The sequence below is a fragment of the Phyllobates terribilis genome, unplaced genomic scaffold (assembly GCF_046119375.1).
Source record: "Phyllobates terribilis strain yellow unplaced genomic scaffold, ASM4611937v1 Scaffold_1__5_contigs__length_1240528914, whole genome shotgun sequence".
In the NCBI taxonomy this organism is placed as follows: Eukaryota; Metazoa; Chordata; class Amphibia; order Anura; family Dendrobatidae; genus Phyllobates; species Phyllobates terribilis.
In genome coordinates, this window is record NW_027362761.1 from 812,510,653 (window position 1) to 812,531,215 (window position 20,563).

The window sequence follows — 20,563 nt, forward strand, 5'->3', positions numbered from 1 at the left end:
ATATATATATATATATATATACACGTTACATAACTTGGCGATAAGCCTATTGTATACTCACAATGAATTCGGTATCAGCTGCCAGCCTTCTGAATTCATCACTGCTACTGTCCGCGTAAGCATCATTGTAATTTACGTTAAGAATTCGGAATGAACCCCTGAAGTAATGTCGAATATTACTGGACTCAGAATTGCGTTTAACTGTTGAAGAAAAATGTGAAACCAGCAATAAATATTGATTCTAAAAGATCAAGGGAGCAGATTTTTTAGGGTGCAATCTAGACACATTCTGTATAAATTAATGTTGTGTAATAAAAAAAACATCGTCTAGAGCAGGGTCTCAAACTCAGCTGGGTATATGGGCCGCACACGGAAAAACATTTAATTTGGGGGCTGCATTATTTGCACGACAAAGTGACATTTTTAGTGATACCATTTTTTTTCTATACACCTTTTGAACTCGTCCCTATCTTGTAGTAATGTGCCCCATCAAGGTCCCCATATTGTAGGTATATCCCCATCCAGGTCCCCATATTGTAGATATGTCCCCATCCAGGTCCTCATCTTGTAGTAATGGCCCCATCCTGGTCCTCATCTTGAAGTAACGTCCCATCCTGGTCCCATTCTTGTCGTAATGTCCCTCATCCAGATCCCCATATTGCAGACATGTCCCCCATCCAGGTCCCCATATTGCAGACATGTCCCCCATCCAGGTCCCCATATTGCAGATATGTCCCCCATCCAGGTCCCCATATTGCAGACATGATCCCCCATCTTGTGCACATGTCCCCATCCAGGTCCACCCCCCCATACTGTGCACAGGTCACCCCCTCCATACTGTGCAAAGGTCACCCCCCCATACTGCGCACAGGTCACCCCCCATACTGCGTAAAGGTCACCCCCCCAAACTGCGCACAGGTCACCCCCCCATACTGCGCACAGGTCACCCCTCCATATACTATGCACAGGTTCCCTCCCCCCCATACTGCGCACAGGTCACCCCCCCATACTGCGCACAGGTCACCCCCCCATATACTGCGCACAGGTTCCCTCCTCCGCATACTGCGCACAGGTCACCCCCCCATATACTGCGCACCCCTCCCCCCCATATACTGCGCACAGGTTCCCTCCCCCCCATATTGCACACAGGTCACCCCCCCAATATACTGCGCACAGGTTCCCTCCCCCCCCATATACTGCGCACAGGTTCCCTCCCCCCCATACTGCGAACAGGTTCCCTCCCCCACATACTGCACACAGGTCACCCCCCCCATATACTGCGCACAGGTTCCCTCCCCCCCATATTGCACACAGGTCACCCCCCCAATATACTGCGCACAGGTTCCCTCCCCCCCCATATACTGCGCACAGGTTCCCTCCCCCCCATACTGCGAACAGGTTCCCTCCCCCACATACTGCACACAGGTCACCCCCCCCATATACTGCGCACAGGTTCCCTCCCCCCCATACTGAGCACAGGTGATTCCCCCCCATACTGCGCACAGGTTCCCTCCCTCCCCATACTGCGCACAGGTGTTTTCCTCCCCTCCATACTGCGCACAGATGTCTTCCCCCCCCCATACTTTATCACAGGTGTTTTCCTCCCTCCCATTCTGCGCACAGGTGTTTGCCTCTTCCTCATACTGCGCACAGGTGTTCCCCCTCCATATTGTGCACAGGTTCCCCCTCCCATAGTGCGCACAGGTTCCCCCTCCCATACTGCGCACAGCCCCCCCATACTGCGCACAGGTGTTCCCCCCCCCATACTGCGCACAGGTGTCCCCCCCCCATACTGCGCACAGGTTCCCCCTCCCATACTGTGCACAGGTACCCCCCCATACTGCGCACAGGTGTCCCCCCCCTCATACTGCGCACAGGTCCCCCCCATACTGCACACAGGTCCCCCCCATACTGCACACAGCCCCCCCCCATACTGCACACAGGTCCCCCCATACTGCGCACAGGTGTCCGTCCCCCCTCATACTGCGCACAAGTCCCCCCCCATACTGCGCACAGGTCCCCCCCCATACTGCGCACAGGTTACCCCCCCATTCTGCGCACAGGTGTTTTCCTCCCCTCCCCAAACTTTATCACAGGTGTTTTCCTCCCCCCTATTCTGCGCACGGGTGTTTTCCTCTCCCTCATACTGCGCACAGGTGTCCCCCCCCCATACTGCGCACAGGTTCCCCCTCCCATACTGCGCACAGGTTCCCCCTCCCATACTGCGCACAGGTCCCCCCCCAATACTGCGCACAGGTACCTCCCCCCTATACTGCGCACAGGTGTTTTCCTCCCCCCCATACTGCGCACAGGTTCCCCCTCCCATACTGCGCACAGGTCCCCCCCATACTGAACACAGGTGTTTTCCTCCCCCCCATACTGCGCACAGGTATCCCCCCCATACTGCACACAGATTCCCCCTCCCATATTGCGCACAGGTACCCCCCCATACTGAGCACAGGTGTCCTCCCCTCATACTGCGCACAGGTTCCCCCCCATACTGCGCACAGGCCCCCCCCATACTGCGCACAGGCCCTCCCCATACTGCGCACAGGTCCCCCCCCATACTGCGCACAGGTGTCTCCCCCTCATACTGCGCACAGGTTCCCCCCCATACTGCGCACAGATCCCCCCCCATACTGCGCACAGGTTCCCCCCCCCATACTGCGCACAGGTGTTTTCCTCCCCTCCATACTGTGCACAGATGTCTTCCTCCCCCCCATACTTTATCACAGGTGTTTTCCTCCCCCCCATTCTGCGCACAGGTGTTTTCCTCTCCCTCATACTGCGCACAGGTGTTCCCCCCACCATACTGCGCACAGGTGTTCCCCCCTCATACTGCGCACAGGTTCCCCCTCCCATACTGCGCACAGGTTCCCCCTCCCTTACTGCGCACAGGTGCCCCCCCATACTGCGCACAGGCACCCCCCCCCATACTGCGCACAGGTGTTTTCTCCCCCCCCATACTGTGCACAGGTGTTCCCCCCATACTGCGCACAGGTTCCCCCTCCCATACTGCGCACAGGTGTCCCCCCCATACTGTGCACAGGTCCCCCCCCATACTGCGCACAGGTCCCCCCCCCATACTGCGCACAGGTCCCCCCCCTCCATACTGCGCACAGGTCCCCCCCAATACTGCGCACAGGTCACCCCCCATACTGCGCACAGGTTCCCCCCCCCATACTGTGCACAGGTCCCCCCCCATACTGCGCACAGGTCCCCCCATACTGCGCACAGGCCCCCCCCATACTGCGCACAGGTGTCCCCCCCCATACTGCGCACAGGTCCCCCCCATACTGCGCACAGGTGTCCCCCCCCATACTGCGCACAGGTCCCCCCCATACTGCACACAGGTGTCCCCCCCATACTGCGCACAGATCCCCCCCATACTGCGCACAGGTTCCCCCCCCCATACTGCGCACAGGTGTTTTCCTCCCCTCCATACTGTGCACAGATGTCTTCCTCCCCCCCATACTTTATCACAGGTGTTTTCCTCCCCCCCATTCTGCGCACAGGTGTTTTCCTCTCCCTCATACTGCGCACAGGTGTTCCCCCCACCATACTGCGCACAGGTGTTCCCCCCTCATACTGCGCACAGGTTCCCCCTCCCATACTGCGCACAGGTTCCCCCTCCCTTACTGCGCACAGGTCCCCCCCAATACTGCGCACAGGCACCTCCCCCCATACTGCGCACAGGTGTTTTCTCCCCCCCCATACTGTGCACAGGTGTTCCTCCCCATACTGCGCACAGGTTCCCCCTCCCATACTGTGCACAGGTGTCCCCCCCATACTGTGCACAGGTCCCCCCCATACTGCGCACAGGTCCCCCCCCCATACTGCGCACAGGTCCCCCCCCATACTGCGCACAGGTCCCCCCCAATACTGCGCACAGGTCACCCCCCATACTGCGCACAGGTTCCCCCCCCATACTGTGCACAGGTCCCCCCCATACTGCGCACAGGCCCCCCCCATACTGCGCACAGGTGTCCCCCCCATACTGCGCACAGGTCCCCCCCATACTGCACACAGGTGTCCCCCCCATACTGCGCACAGGTCCCCCCCCATACTTCGCACAGGTCCCCCCCCCCATACTGCACACAGGTCCCCCCCCATACTGCACACAGGTACCCCCCCCCATACTGCGCACAGATCCCCTGTGCTGTATTTCACATAGACATGACAGAACAACAAAAAAAAAAGATTCTTCTCGCTTGTCCTCCGTTCCCTTGGCGTCCTTCTGCACATGCAGTATGCAGGCACATAGACCCCTTGATGATCGCGGCCCCGTCCAGCAGCCGCCGATATCAGCGCTGTAGTGCAGTGTAATGCCGCGCAGAGACCGGCTCTCTGCACAGCAATACCAATGCCAGCCGCCTGCCTATCAACTGGCATATTGACTGGTGGGTACTGGCAGGCACGGCTGGTATGCAGACAGGTGGATATTGACAGGCACGGCTGGTATGCAGACAGGTGGGCACTGGCAGGCACGGCTGGCATGCAGACAGGTGGGCACAGGGAGGCACGGCTGACATGCAGACAGGCGGGTACTGGCAAGTAGAAACGTAGGCAGGATAGGGACCAGTACAGACTGGGATATAGGAACAGAGCCGCAGGTGCGGTAGACAAGCAGAGCGGAGAAAAACCCGCAGATGCGGTGAACAAGCAAAGCAGAGCAAAACCACAGATACGGTGAACAAGCAAAGCAGAGCAAAACCGCAGATGCGGTGAACAAGCAAAGCAAAACCCGCAGATGCGGTGAACAAGCAAAGCAGAGCAAAACCCGCAGATGCAGTGAACAAGCAAAGCAGAGCAAAACCGCAGATGCGGTGAACAAGCAAAGCAGAGCAAAACCGCAGATGCAGTAAACAAGCAAAGCAGAGCACAACCCGCAGATGCGGTAAACAAGCAAAGCAGAGCAAAACCGCAGATGCGGTGAACTAGCAAAGCAGAGCAAAACCCGCAGATGCGGTGAACAAGCAAAGCAGAGCAAAACCGCGGATGCGGTGAATTAGCAAAGCAGAGCAAAACCAGCAAATGCGGTGAACAAGCAAAGCAGAGCAAAACCGCAGATGCGGTGAACAAGCAAAGCAGAGCAAAACCCGCAGATGCGGTGAACAAGCAAAGCAGAGCAAAACCGCAGATGCGGTAAACAAGCAAAGCAGAGCACAACCCGCAGATGCGGTAAACAAGCAAAACCGCAGATGCGGTGAACAAGCAAAGCAGAGCAATACCGCAGATGCGGTGAACTAGCAAAGCAGAGCAAAACCCGCAGATGCGGTGAACAAGCAAAGCAGAGCAAAACCGCAGATGCGGTGAACAAGCAAAGCAGAGCAAAACCCACAGATGCGGTGAACAAGCAAAGAAGAGCAAAACCGCAGATGCGGTGAACAAGCAAAGCAGAACAAAACCGCAGGTGTGGTGAGCAAGCAGAGCAAAGCAAAACCCGCAGATGCAGTAGACAGGACAGGGCTCTGTTCACATGGAACAGACTGGAAAACACAAGAAGATAGCTGGAACACAGGAGTTAGATACAGAGGGAGGGAAACAGAATGAGTAGAACCAGATACACACAAGGTACTTACAATGAAGTAGCGAGTGGACACAAGACTCACAAACAGAAGTACAGAGACAACGAGTTGGAGTGGCGGACAGACTAGAGTCAGGACAGGACCTGGCAACTCACAGTTGCACAGAACAGACTGTAAGAAAGTGTTGCTCAGGCACCTCCTACTGGGTGGAGGGGGTTTAAGTATCCAGTGACTCACAGCAATAGGCTGGGGACGCATTAGGACTGCGCACAGTGTAGCTTTAAGAATCAGAAAGCAACAGCGCCGACGCCCTAAGCCAGCAGACAAGAGACATACAAACAGCAGGTACTGAAGCAAAAGTGTGCAGCCTGGCCTGAAAGGTAAGACTGCGGTCTTGCATGGTGGGAGATGGTAAGCCATGCAAGCACGCCGCCAGGGATGTTACACTGTGCTGAGAGTCAGTCTCTGCGGGCAATACACTACACTACAGCGCTGATGTCGGTGGCTGCTGGAGCAAGCTGCGATCGTTACGGGGTCTATGTGCCTGCGGGCCGCATGAAGCAGCTGGAGGGGCCGTATGCAGCCCGCGGGCCGCGTGTTTGAGACTCCTGGTCTAGAGTCAGTTACATTTCTCTTAGCAAACCCAAATGGTATGTTTTGTAAAGAAATGCGATATATGTGCAATTTTTTTAACAAGAGGAAAACAGAGTCATCATGGTTTAAAAAGGAATACATATTTTATTGAAACATTGATTAAAAATATAACCCAAAAACAAAATAAACCGGAGGGCAGGAGACTGCAGGTCTCCCGGCCCCATCAGACGCCCGGAGGCTCAGCAGCACATAGGGCCCAGCACCGCCACGTGGGAGCGACACTCCAGGAAGGCCCGAGCTGCCTGCCATACGGGTGAGCACAAAGACGTTTTACTCAGGGACGAGGGCCACAGTACAGTTATAAGCAGCAGGGCCAAAGAGATTAGCGCAAAGGGAAGGCCTCCAACTTCACCTGGCGAGGTGGATTCCCAACTTGCTTCCAGGTCGCCCGGACCTCTACTACCAGCTAGTACCCGTGCCCCGGTCTGCCTAACCACCGCAAGTAAAGATAAGAGGAAAAAGCCATTAAGTTGTGGACTGGTCATTATCTGTGCCATCCCCTCACTACACTGCACAGCATCATCTATAACATCACCATTTCCTGCCCTGGAGCTAAGCTCTGCCTGTGGAGAGCTGAACCAACTCTGCTGCGTCATCATCAACTCCAGAGGATCTGCACCGCAGCGGTGGCCCCATATAGCCACATACCACAGGTGGCGTCACGAATATTATATATATAAGACTTTAATTCCCCTTCTACCCTTCCCTTTTATTGACCGCCCTGGGTCACGGACCGGGTCACGAACCGGGTCACCGCTACTGTGACACCACCTGCTCCGACCGTCCCGGCTACCGAGTACTCCACGGCCCAGGGGGCGCGTCAATTACTACAGCTGTAGTAAGATAGTTGAAGGGGTTGTTCCCTTTCAATTAAGTTTCTACCCTGGCTACAGTTTGTTATTAAAAATCCAAACCAATCTGTACTCATCTTCACCAGGTCCACCAGGGAGTCTCCGTTGTTGCTCTTGGTGCCTGGCATTGGCTGTGGCGCTGATGTCACATCGACAGTGCAGCAGCCAATCAGTGAGCTCAGCGGCTCTGCCAGTGAGGATGAAATTCCTCATTCAGAGCCATTGAGCTCACTGATTGGCTGCTGCACTGTCGACGTGACATCAGCGCCACAGCCAATGCCAGGCCAGGCACCAAGAGCAACGATGGAGACTCACTGATGGACCTGGAGAAGGCGAGTATAGCATGGTTTGTTTTATAACAAACTGCAGCCAGGGTAGAATCTTGATTGACAGAAAACAACCCCTTTAAAGGCGACATGTCACATGCCTATAAATATGTATTTTTTTCTACCTTTTGTAAATTCTGTTGTTTCCGATTCTATTTTTTTATTTTATGTTCTCGCTATGCAGTCTCCATTCCTGAGATATGACTTCCTCTTCCCTGTATACAAAACAAATTTTATTATCAATTGGGCATGGTCTTCCAGAAAACACAGAGAAGAGATGATGAACCCGCCCACATGGCTAAAAACACTAGGTTTACATACAGGGAAGAGGGGGCCACATCTCAGGAAAAGAGAACAAAAAATTAATAATGTCAGATTTCAGATAATACCAAGTAAAAAAATTACATATTTATGGCAAGTGAGAGTGTTTTTAACTATCCATCTACAGTTGTAGCCCAAAAGGAACACACTAAGTTGCTTTCATACATGCCATTTTGAAACAGTTTTTGCAGCCAATGTCATGGGTGCATCATAAAGAAGTACTGTGTGTAAAAATCCTTTTTTATTTAAACACACTTCTTGTTTTAATTTTAAAAAAATATATAAAAGTTGCATCAAAATGGCATGTGTGAAAACACCCTAAGGCTATGTTCACACACAGTGTTTTGATGCATTTTTTGCACCCAAAACCTGCTCTGTTGGCAGTAAAAACATTGCTTTCAAAATGCTACATTTTCTGGACCTTTGCTGCTTTTTTGTTTTTTTTTCTGCTACGTTTTTTAGCTGCGGATTACATGTGTGATTTGACATGGTTAATAAAGTTAGTTTTATTTACAAAAACAGCAACGGCGTTTTTCGCAACATTTTTTCACTCTCTGGTGTTTTGAATTTCTTTTCGTTACGCCGTTTACCGATCAGATTAATCTATTTTATATTTTGATAGATCAGACATTTCTGAACACAGTGATACCAAATATGCGTATTTTTTTATCTTAATTGTTTTATTTTCAATGGATGGTGATTTGAACTTTTGTGTTTATTAATTAAACTTTATTTTTTACTTTTCACTGTATTTGTTAGTCCCCTTAGGGGACTTGAAGCTGCGATCATCCGATTGTTTGTGCTATACATAGCAGTGCATCAGCATGTATAGCAGATATCACGATCTCTCCACAGGAGGATCGTAATGAAAGGCACAGGGGTTATCAGCAGGCTCCTGGCTGTCATGACAACTCTTTGGCGCCCCGCAATCCTGGCAGAGGCGCGCTGGTGGGAGCGTGAAATGACGCACTCTCTGTCGACGAGTGTTACATCCCGCTGTCAGAGGTTGACAGAGGGATTCAACAGGTTAACAGCCACCTGCGGCTGTTAAAGAGACATGATGGCTGATTAAATCTTCTGTAATGTGACGGAGAGATGCGGGTTCCACATGCGAGCCCATATCAAAAGCAGGGACACGAAATATGATGTAAATGTACATAATGTCGTGAAGGTGTTAAACTGGCCACATCTAGGAACAGTGGATGCAGAGCTGAATAAAACGTCAATATATTTTTGTCACATTTCCCACCTCAATTGTGGAGATATTATTTTGAAAAGTTTAGACTATCACTTTATAATATAATCAAGGTGGCATTAGCAGACATTCTTCACTAAGGGGATAATACTTTTTCACCTCCATGACGTTGACCAATCATAAGCAAGTAGCATCAGCAGTAAGAAAATGAAGAAAACTCCCCCGGAGAAGTTCAGAACTGGCTTTCTCTTTGTATTATGCTGAGACAAATAATAACAAATAGCTCTGCTCTCCTCCTTAGGCCACACAGATCTCACTGCTGGCATCTAGTCTGACTATAAGCAGGGTGGGGGGGTAGGAGAGCAGAGCTGTGTGTTATTACAAACATCTCTTTGTCTTGGTAGCTTGTAGTGATTCAGAGCTGTGTATGGAGACATGCTGCAGCTCTCATCTTAAGGTGAGCTTTGCTCTTCTCTCCATCCCCCCACACCTACGGTGTTGTGAGATGTGAGATGAGAGCTGCAGTGTATCACATACACCACTCTGGATATGTCCAACTATCAGGGTATTATTGTTCTCCAATGCCTGGGATAGATGCTGAGAGGTGTTTGTAATGACACACAGCTCTGCTCTCCTTCCTCCCAACACTTTGTAATCTCTGCTAACATCACCTTGGTTATAGTATAAATTAGAATCAAAACTTTACAAGCCAATATCTCTGCAGTGAAGATGAGAAAATAAAAAGAAGGTACGTACATTTTACTCAGTTCTGTAGACAAAATTCATGATGTGGCCAGTTTAACATGCTTTAACTCTTTAAGGAAACAAACATTGAGCTATTTATTAACAGCAGGTGGAACTCTGGAGATGGTGAATTATGTTAGTAGTCTTAATAGGGTACAATGTCTGCATGAGAGGGAAAAAAAGTTAGTGATTAACAAATAATAATTAAAATCATACACTCATGTCTACTTAAGTGGTGATATGTGACCTGGGAAAGATAGAGTACACCCTGGTCATTCCTCTTGCTATTGAGTTTGCAAGAACATATGCACCAAATGGTCGTGAATGGGCCCAAGGTTTATGGAATGGGTTTGGTGGGTAAAATAAACACTAGAACATTATTTTCTGAGTGGTAAGACCATTTTGCAGTCTTTTCCCTTTTCTGTGAAGCCCCTCTTTTCTATGATCACCTTTGACCTTGAAATTAAACCTTTGATTGCATAAATCAGTTATTCTACATTATTATTTTTTTTAACGAAGGTTTTAGGATGAAAAAAATAGCCACATTCAATTCATAAAAATGATGTAATTTACTTTCTTACCAATGACCTGGTCTATAACAATGGCAGCAACAATAGCTATAATGATAATGGTGACTGCCACGCTGATGACTGCTATTGTGATCTTGCGCTGCCGAGAAGACTTTGGTGGTTCACCTGATTCAGACATCCTAAAAAAAGATACAAAAGTTTATGTTCAGTATCTATAAGTTCAGCGATATCTTTGTGTACTAAAATGTAGACAGCTTTCTAAAATATTCTGTCAGTTGCTTGCCATTTGTAATTGATCTCCAATTGCTGTAATTAGTTAATGGAATTTTTTAAACTTTTTATTCTTTAATCTGTTCTGATTGTGACCATTTTTCCCACACCAATATCCACTGATTGTAAGAAGGGTTCCAGCAGTGGAATCTGGGGGTTATTCGTTCAGTGTAATAGAGCTTTACACCTGCATCGTTTTACAAAGTAAAGAATGAGAATAGTGAAGCATGATCATTCTAGAATGAATAATCCTTTATTTTTTCATAAATCCAGAAAATATATTTAATAGAAAAAAATTCTGTATGGATATAGGTTTAGCAATTAAAACTTCCAACTCTGAACTCACCTAAAATCCATTGCTGTCTACCTAACTAGTGATCTCGCTTTACTCTTATTGTAGTTGCCATACAGCAGTGCTATGGGTTGCTAGTAGCTGTTTATTCTGCTGCCTAGTAAACAGGTGCCAGTAAGCCAGTGGAGTGGTGTTGGAAATTGCTGAAGATATGTCACTTTTCACAATGTGAGTCATCATTTACACAGTACTGCAGGTTGAGAGTGGGCAGCATTAGATCATGGATACATAGAAGTTTTCAGTTCTACAGAGAGGACAATGCTGTGTGGTGCTATGTGACATTTACATGTTATCATCAAGATAAATTACAATTCGCCAAACTGTTACATTTACTTAGGGAGGTGACGGGCCAGTGCATTTGAGCTACAAAATCACGTGGCGAAACTAAAAAAGGGGTTGTCTGCAGTCACTCTATGTGACTTCAGACTTCTCAATCCTTACAGTATGAGCACTCCACATTATCAGGATTCTTTGATGTGGCAATCCAGAAACTCTAGCATCTCTCAGGGCCAGAGACCATTTAAAATGGACTGAGGCAAAACGGAAAACTGTGCTGTGGTCAGATAAATCAAAATGTGAATTCTTTATGGAAACCATGGACATCATGTCCTGCAGACTCAAGAGGAGAGGGACCATCCAGCTTATTATCAGGGCACAGTTCAAATGCTGGTGTTTCTGATGGTATGGGGCTGCATTAGTGCAGGTGTAAGTGTGGTGGAATGTTCTATTGTGTTTATACCCCTGAAGATACCAGTCGCGCTGTGCTGTATATTATAATGTGAATATCATGTGGTTTTAGATATATTTTGTCATGCATAGTGAGGAATAGGTATAGGTTAATATTTAGGACATAAGGTAGTGACTATAGGGTAAGATAGACTCTGGTAAGCATTATAAGTATAATATGCTTAACTTATGTAAAAGTAATGTATAATGTTTGTGAAGGAGATCTGCCCAGCCACATGCTGTAGGGACATCATAGTTAAATTTCAGGACTAGCCCATAGTGGGAGGGGAAAGCCCCAGTAAAAAGGGACTGCTTCCTGATAGTTAGATAGGGAAGTACAGTAACCAAGGTCAAGTTCAAGTGCAATTAACTGCTAGTGTCAGCAAGAATCTATTGTTCGGGGTAGTGGAAAGTCTTATTGGGATCCCTTGTGGAAATTCCTGCAACGTCAAGGCTTAATACCGGTACTATGAAGAGTGCCTTATCCTCTGGCGTACAGGGGACGATGGACGTGGAACCGCATGAAGGGAAGGTAACGGATCCCGTGTGCACTGCGGGACTGGACGGGAAAACCCTGGGACTGACAGGAACAGTAAATATAGGGATAGTCTAGGACAGTGCTGGTGTACCTATGGCACGCGTGCCAAAGAGGGCACGCTGAGCCCACCCACAAGGGCATGCACGCCATCATCTCAGCACTAGCTCTCCTGGACCTGGACGGGGCCCGGCGGGTGAGTACTCGGAGCCCGCCGACGCCAGCCCCTACTTCAGCTAGATGTGCGTTCTCGGACACACATCTAGCTGAAGTGTTTTGCAGCGCACGAACTTGCCAGGCCCGTGCACTGCAATACACGCTGCTAGCAGCCGGCGTCAGCGTACACGCGACTGGGCGCATGGCAGTGACGTCATGCGCCCCCGTCGCTGGGGCGCTGAAGCAAAATATATACAAGAATGGAGGAGCAAAATATATACAAGGATGGGGGAGCAACATATATACAAGGATGGGGGAGCAAAATATATACAAGGATTGGGGCAACATATATACAAGGATTGGGGACAACATATATTCAAGAATGGGGGCAGCATATATGCAAGGATTGGGGGCAACATATATACAAGGATTGGGGAGCAAAATATATACAAGGATGGGGGAGCAAAATATATACAAGGATGGGGGAGCAAAATGTATACAAGGATTGGGGCAACATACAGTACAGACCAAAAGTTTGGACACACCTTTTCATTTAAAGATTTTTCTGTATTTTCATGACTATGAAAATTGTACATTCACACTGAAGGCATCAAAACTATGAATTAACACATGTGGAATTATATACTTATATATTATATTATATACTTAACAAAAAAGTGTGAAACAACTGAAAATATGTCTTATATTCTAGGTTCTTCAAAGTAGCCACCTTTTGCTTTGATGACTGCTTTGCACACTCTTGGCATTCTCTTGATGAGCTTCAAGAGGTAGTCACCGGAAATGGTTTTCACTTCACAGGTGTGCCCTGTCAGGTTTAATAAGTGGGATTTCTTGCCTTATAAATGGGGTTGGGACCATCAGTTGTGTTGTGCAGAAGTCAGGTGGCTACACAGCTGATAGTCCTACTGAATACACTGTTAGAATTTGTATTATGGCAAGAAAAAATCAGCTAAGTAAAGAAAAACGAGTGGTCATCATTACTTTAAGAAATGAAGGTCAATCAGTCCGAAAAATTGGGTAAACTTTGAAAGTGTTACCAGGTGCAGTTGCAAAAACCATCAAGCGCTACAAAGAAACTGTCTCACATGAAGACCGCCCCAGGAAAGGAAGACCAAGAGTCACCTCTGCTTCTGAGGATAAGTTTATCCGAGTCACCAGCCTCAGAAATCGCAGGTTAACAGCAGCTCAAATTAGAGACCAGGTCAATGCCACACAGAGTTCTAGCAGCAGACACATCTCTACAACAACTGTTAAGAGGAGATTTTGTGCAGCAGGCCTTCATGGTAAAATAGCTGCTAGAAAACCACTGCTAAGGACAGGCAACAAGCAGAAGATACTTGTTTGGGCTAAAGAACACAAGGAATGGACATTAGACCAGGGGAAATCTGTGCTTTGGTCTGATGAGTCCAAATTTGAGATCTTTGGTTCCAACCACCATGTCTTTGTGCGACGCAGAAAAGGTGAACGGATGGACTCTACATGCCTGGTTCCCACCGTGAAGCATGGAGGAGGAGGTGTGATGGTGTGGGGGTGCTTTGCTGGTGACACTGTTGGGGATTTATTCAAAACTGAAGGCATACTGAACCAGCATGGCTACCACAGCATCTTGCAGCGGCATCTATTCCATCCAGTTTGCGTTTAGTTGGACCATCATTTATTTTTCAACATTACAATAACCCCAAACACACCTCCAGGCTGTGTAAGGGCTATTTGACCAAGAAGGAGAGTGATGGGGTGCTACGCCAGATGACCTGGCCTCCACAGTCACCAGACCTGAACCAAATCGAGATGGTTTGGGGTGAGCTGGACCGCAGAGTGAAGGCAAAAGGGCCAACAAGTGCTAATCATCTCTGGGAACTCCTTCAAGATTGTTGGAAGATCATTTCCGGTGACTACCTCTTGCAAATCATCAAGAGATTGCCAAGAGTGTGCAAAGCAGTCATCAAAGCAAAAGGTAGCGACTTTGAAGAACCTAGAATATAAGACATATTTTCAGTTGTTTCACACTTTTTTGTTAAGTATATAATTCCACATGTGTTAATTCATAGTTTTGATGCCTTCAGTGTGAATGCACAATTTTCATAGCCATGAAAATTCAGAAAAATCTTTAAATGAGAAGGTGTGTCCAAACTTTTGGTCTGTACTGTACATATAAGGATTGGGGGCAACATATATACAAGGATGGGGGTAACATGTATACAAGGATGGGGGCAACATATATACAAGGATGGGGGAGCAACATGTATACAAGGATTGGGGCAACATATATACAAGGATTGGGGGCAGCATATACAAGGATTGGGGCAGCACATACAAGGATGGGGGGTAGCACATACAAGGATTGGGGGCAGCACATACAAGGATTGGGGGAAGCACGTACAAGGATTGGGGGCAGCACATACAAGGATTGGGGGCAGCACATACAAGGCTGGGGGCAGCACATACAAGGATTGGGGGCAGCACATACAAGGATTGGGGGCAGCACATACAAGGATTGGGGGCAGCACATACAAAGATGGGGGGCAGCACATACAAGGATTAAGGGCAGCACATACAAGGATGGAGGGAGCACATACAAGGATGGGGGCAGCATATACAAGGATGGAAGGAGCATGGACCAGGATGGGGCAGTATATGCAAAGATGGGGGCAGCACATACAAGGATGGTGGGAGCATATACAAGGATTGGAGGCAACATATATACAAGGATGGAGGGAGCATATACAAAGATGGGGAAGCATATAACAGGATGGGGACGGGGAGCATATTCTTTATATCTGCAGTCTCATACCCCGGTCCTGTTTGTGGCTGCTTTCTGTTCCCCCTGCCTGCTCTGTATGAGTTGTTTTTCTAAACTAAAACCTCAGTATTCTGGTTAAATGACCATGTTGGCACTATGCGATAAATAAGTGGGTTTTGGTGATGGGCAAGGTGATGATGCTGGAACTTTTGTTTGATGCCGTTCCAATGAGATTTATAAAGATGACTGCATGAAGAGAGCATGCAAATTTCCAGTCATTGATGATATGGGGCTACATGTCAGGTAAAGGCACTGGGGAGATGGCTGTCATTACATCTTCAATAAATGCCCAAGTTTACATTGACATTTTGGACAGTTTTCTTATCCAATCAATTGAAAGGATGTTTGGGGATGATGACATCATTTTTCAAGATGATAATGCATCCTGCCATAGAGCAAAAACTGTGAAAACATTCCTTAAAAGAAGACACATAAGGTCAATGTCATGGCCTGCAAATAGTCTGGATCTCAATCCAATTGAAAATCTTTGGTGGAAGTTGAAGAAAATGGTCAATGACAAGGCTCCAACCTGCAAAACTGATCTGGCAATAGCAATCAGAGAAAGTTGGAGCCAGATTGATGAAGAGTACTGTTTGTCACTCATTAAGTCCATGCCTCAGAGACTGCAAGGTGGTGCCATAAAATACTAGTGATGTATTGGAGTGTTCTTTTGTTTGTTTGTTTTTTATGATTCCATAATTTTTTCCTCACAATTGAGTGATTCCATATTTTTTCCCTCTGCTTGGTCTGAAAAAAATTACCCTTACTGAGTACCACATTTTTTATCTTGATTTCTTTTAGTGTTTCTTAAAGCCATAAAGTTGCCATTTGAAATGATTTTAGTTTTGTGCCATGTCTGTGATCTGCTTTTTTTCAACAACGTTAAACAACTGAATGAACATCCTCCGAGCCCGGTGATTCCATAATTTTTGCCAGGGGTTATATATACTTTTGATATGCCATAAATGTCACAGAAGATAATACCCCTTTAATTTTTGGTGCAGCTCCCAGATTGGTTTAGTATGACAGTGTAGCTCTTGGACCAAAAAAGGTTGTGCACCCCTGCATTAGTACCTATGACGTGGGCAGCTTACACATCTTTAAAGGCATTATCAATGCTGAGCTATATATAATAATAATCTTTATATGGCACCAACATATTCCACAGCGCTTTACATACATTATCATCGCTGTCCCCATTGGGGCCTATCAGTATGTCTTTGGAGTGTGGGAGGAGACTGGAGGAAACCCACATAAATACGGGGAGAACATACAAACTCCTTGCAGATGTTGTCCTTGGTGGGATTTGAACCCAGGACCCCAGCGCTGCAAGGCTGCAATGCTAACCACTGAGCCACTGTGTTGCCCTTAACTGTTATAGAAAAATATAATACAGACAATTTCAGGGAAAGCATATTTCAGCCAAGCAGTTCTAAAACACAAACTGCATCCATCACAACAACATGTTACACTAACATGCCTGGTGTACCATATTTGGGTATACTTATGGATATAAGTATACATACCAGATTTACCACATTTGATTGTACTTGTGAACCACATGTCCTGATGACATTACTAACATGGTTTACCACATTTGGGTGTTCTTATGGACCACGTGTTCATATGACATTACTAACTAAAATTTGGATATACTTGTGTACCACATGTCCTGAAGGCATTACTAACATGCCTAGTTTACCACATTTGGGTATACTTATTGTCATATGTCCTGATGACATTACTAACATACTAATATATCTGGTTTAACACATTTGGGTACAGTAATTGATCACATGTCCTGATGACATTACTAACATGTCTGGTTTACCACATTTAAGTATTCTTGTGGATCACATGTCCTGATGACATTACTAACATACTAATATGTCTGGTTTAACACATTTGGGTATTCTTGTGGACCAAAAGTCCTAGTGACATTACTAACAAGCCAGGTTTACCACATTTGGGTAAACATGTGGACCACATGTGCTTATGACATTACTAACATGCCTGGTTTACCACATTTGGGTATATTTCTGGATCACATGTCCTGATGACATTACTAACATGCCTGGTTTAACACATTTGGGTATACTGATGGATCACAGGTCCTGATGACATTACTAACATGCCTGGTTTACCACATTTAAGTATTCTTGTGGATCACATGTCCTGATGACATTACTAACATACTAATATGTCTGGTTTAACACATTTGGGTATTCTTGTGGACCAAAAGTCCTAGTGACATTACTAACATGCCAGGTTTACCACATTTGGGTATATTTCTGGATCACAGGTCCTGATGACATTACTAAAAGGCATGGTCTACCACATTTGAGTATTCTTGTGGATCACATGTCCTGATGACATTACGAACATACTAATATGTCTGATTTAACACATTTGGGTATACTTGTGGACCACATGTCCTGATGACATCACTAACATGCATGGTTTGCCACATTTGGGTATTATTGTGGACCACATGTTCATATGACATTACTAACTAACATTTGGGTATTCTTGAGGACCACATGTCCTGATGACATTACTAACATGTTTTGCTTTACCACATTTTGATGTACTTGTGGACCACATGTCTTGTTGACATTATTAATATTCAGAACATGAATATGTGATTGTTATTTAGTATTCTGTGAACAAAGCCCTATGTGTAGTAGGATAATCAGAGCAGGATTTGTGGTTTTCTCATTTAGCGGTGTGGCATGTTTCCAACATCACATTTCTATCTATGTAGTATAAAAACACTGCATTTGATGTGGCTAAATTTGTTTAGACTTCCTTGTCTGTTTCTATTAAACCGTAATTACGGTGCCTGAAATCTATCGGAAAGTGTGACATTTTTATGGTCAGTTATGTGTGATCTTGAATAAGACAAAGTTATCCATTGGTATATTCAGAGAATTGAAACTTTCATTTTGCAGTTAGGATTAGATGGCAGTCATTAGTGTATTAAATGCGTCATTATTAATTATGCATCATTTATTGTAGTGATTATTGACCTGCTTTGTCAGCCTCCTAGGATGATTTGAAAGAGATCTATTAGTTTAATATGCCGTTCTATGTAGGGACAGAATAAAACAACTGAAACACTGTAGTATTATAGTTGCAGAGCAAAATGGAACAAGTAGTGTATATTACTGCACTCATTTAGAAACGAACCTGTATGAAATGAACTTAAGTGTTTTTGCCCCAATATGAATACTTTTAACTTTGTACTTTAAAATTATAAAGGGGTTTACCCACCATAACAATTTATCATCTATAGATATGACGCTGATTGCTGGGGATAAATCGCTGGCATCCCTTCTAATCTTGTGAATGAGACTCTAATGTGCCCCGTTTCAATGGAACAAAGGTAATTAAAAATAAAAAATTACATCTACTTATAGAGATTATTTATTTTCGTTCTTTTTTTTGCCCCAATAGGGAACTTGAATTGATGATTGCTTGATCATTTACATAATGTTTTTGGAGTACTCAGTATTCCCAATCATAATTGTTTTGGTGTGTTATGCTTTATGCAGTTTTTTCTTTAGTATTTCATGAGAAACACAAAACAGATGTGAAGCTTTCAACTACAGTTTTTCTCTGTAGGTGCCACTGATTTTGGCTTACCAATATTGATCTTTTACTGACCCCCAAAAAACTTCTGACGGATCTGAGGTGCTTTCTTAGGCCTCTATTGTGGTACAACTTCAGCCTCTAGTCTTTGACCCGATGAAGATGCCAATTTGATATAGAAATGTGTAGCTTGAATAAAAGAACATTGACGTTATTTTGTGGACTTCCATTATCAGCAGCACCCATGTCCTGCATTTTCTGCTTTATTGTTGCATCTATCATGGGGCACCGATGGGCTTACAGACACAGCCTTTTCTCCATTAAGCTCTTTAGATGCCTCAGTCAATATTGCTTTCTCCGATCCCAGCCATTATAGCTGTAGCTCGGCTGTCAATCACCGCCAGGCTCCCATTGTTGATCATCTTCTGTGCCCGTGAAATACCCATGATGAAGCATTCCATAACATATATGCATGTAATGGGGTATTAAAGATTAGCACAACTACTTGTTATGTCAAAGAGGGGTCTGCAGCTCAGGACTTTCATTTTAGATCTAAAATGAAGCATTCTCTGCTCTTGCAAACCCCATCTATAACATGATTGGTCCTTCATTTGAATGAACAGCATGTTATACTACTGGGAAATGTATGGCCTTAAAGGGGTTGTCCACTACTAGAACAACCCCTTCTTGATCTAAATGTTTGGCCCCGATAAAAAGGCCAATACTCACCTCCCTGTCCCTGTCTTCTGTCGAATTGAACATGAAAAGGAAGTCTGGGCTGCAGACGATCTCTGACTTCCTCTTTATGTTCAATTTATATGAAGGCGGGGATAGTGTCACAACAACCGCCAGGAGCCCCAGGACCACGAGTGCCAACACCGTGGGAACGGAGCTGGTATGGGAGGTGAGTATATGCTTTTTTATTTTATTGGGGTCAAACATGGGGAATGACAAGGAATTGTCAAAGTAGTGTACAACTTCTTTAAGGAGATTTCCCAGTGAAGTGTTCAGTCTAGCATAATTACAGAGAAACTAGGATCTATACTAAAAAAAGTACCCTTTCTAATTTTATGCACAGTATAGTTATACAGTGACAACTAGGTACACAACATAGTGCAACATCAGACAACACAGAATAACTACAATATCTGTTCTAAAAAGTCATTCAATACCTTTAAGCAAGTTGTCATAAAGCTGATGTGTGCATCCCCATACATAATAAGGAAATCCATACAGACCTTAGCGCCAGCGTTACTTAAAATGTTCAGCCTTTCTATTGACTTGGTATATAATCCTTCAGAATGAATAGAGTATTTACCTGAGACTAGTATGTGCTTCTCCGTTCCTTCCTTGTAATCGTCTCTGATGATTATGCCACTGTGAGTGTTTCTCTGGTGTAAGAAAGTTCTTTAACTGTCCTGAGCCAAAGGGTTGGACAATCCTTAAACAAGCGAACAAAAATGTGCTTAGCCTCAAACTTGTCAGACTGGTCCTGGTCTACAGGTGACTTTGATAATATAAGATCGTGCGCTAGACAGCAGGTGCTATGGGATTAATAACAAGTAAGTTATACCTGCTTCCTCAATTAAATTGGTTGCAACAGAAGAAACTAGTTGGAAGGGTGTGTTAAGACACATGGTAATGAGATGTGTGTAGCCAAAGGCTTGGCAAATTATTAACATACTGTTCAAGTGTTATTATTCTGACAGATGAATACTTTCAGAGTTGACCAAGCTTTTCATATGTTGAAAGCCACATTAGCTGTAGAGGTATTTTAAAGCAGTTGTCCATGGTGGACCCATGGTTTCCAGCTGGCTCCAGGGTGTTCTACTGTTGAGACCCCCAACAATCAGCTGAAGGAAGTGGGGTTTTCTAGCATGAAATCAATAGGCTGTCCTGGTAATGCACAGATTTCCAGGGTCCACCTAAGTGAGAGACCATTTCTGTGCTCCGTTTTATAGAT

At 45.8% G+C, this 20,563-nt stretch overlaps 1 protein-coding gene across 2 annotated transcripts in view; it reads right to left on the reverse strand.

The window, feature by feature from the left end:
* LOC141152606 (transmembrane protease serine 11C-like) overlaps window positions 1-20,219 on the reverse strand; it is a 53,857-nt gene extending 33,638 nt beyond the window's left edge. The window contains exons 1-4 of one of the 2 annotated variants that reach the window (XM_073637168.1): window positions 19,919-20,219; window positions 18,676-18,789; window positions 10,201-10,328; window positions 62-201 (exon numbers count right to left, since the gene is read on the reverse strand). In XM_073637168.1, the coding sequence (XP_073493269.1) occupies window positions 62-201; window positions 10,201-10,327 (267 nt within the window). In that variant the 5' untranslated portion in view covers window position 10,328; window positions 18,676-18,789; window positions 19,919-20,219. The remainder of the gene's footprint in view (window positions 1-61; window positions 202-10,200; window positions 10,329-18,675; window positions 18,790-19,918) is intronic. The other variant, XM_073637161.1, reaches the window with a different exon arrangement.
* Window positions 20,220-20,563: the final 344 nt, after the last annotated feature.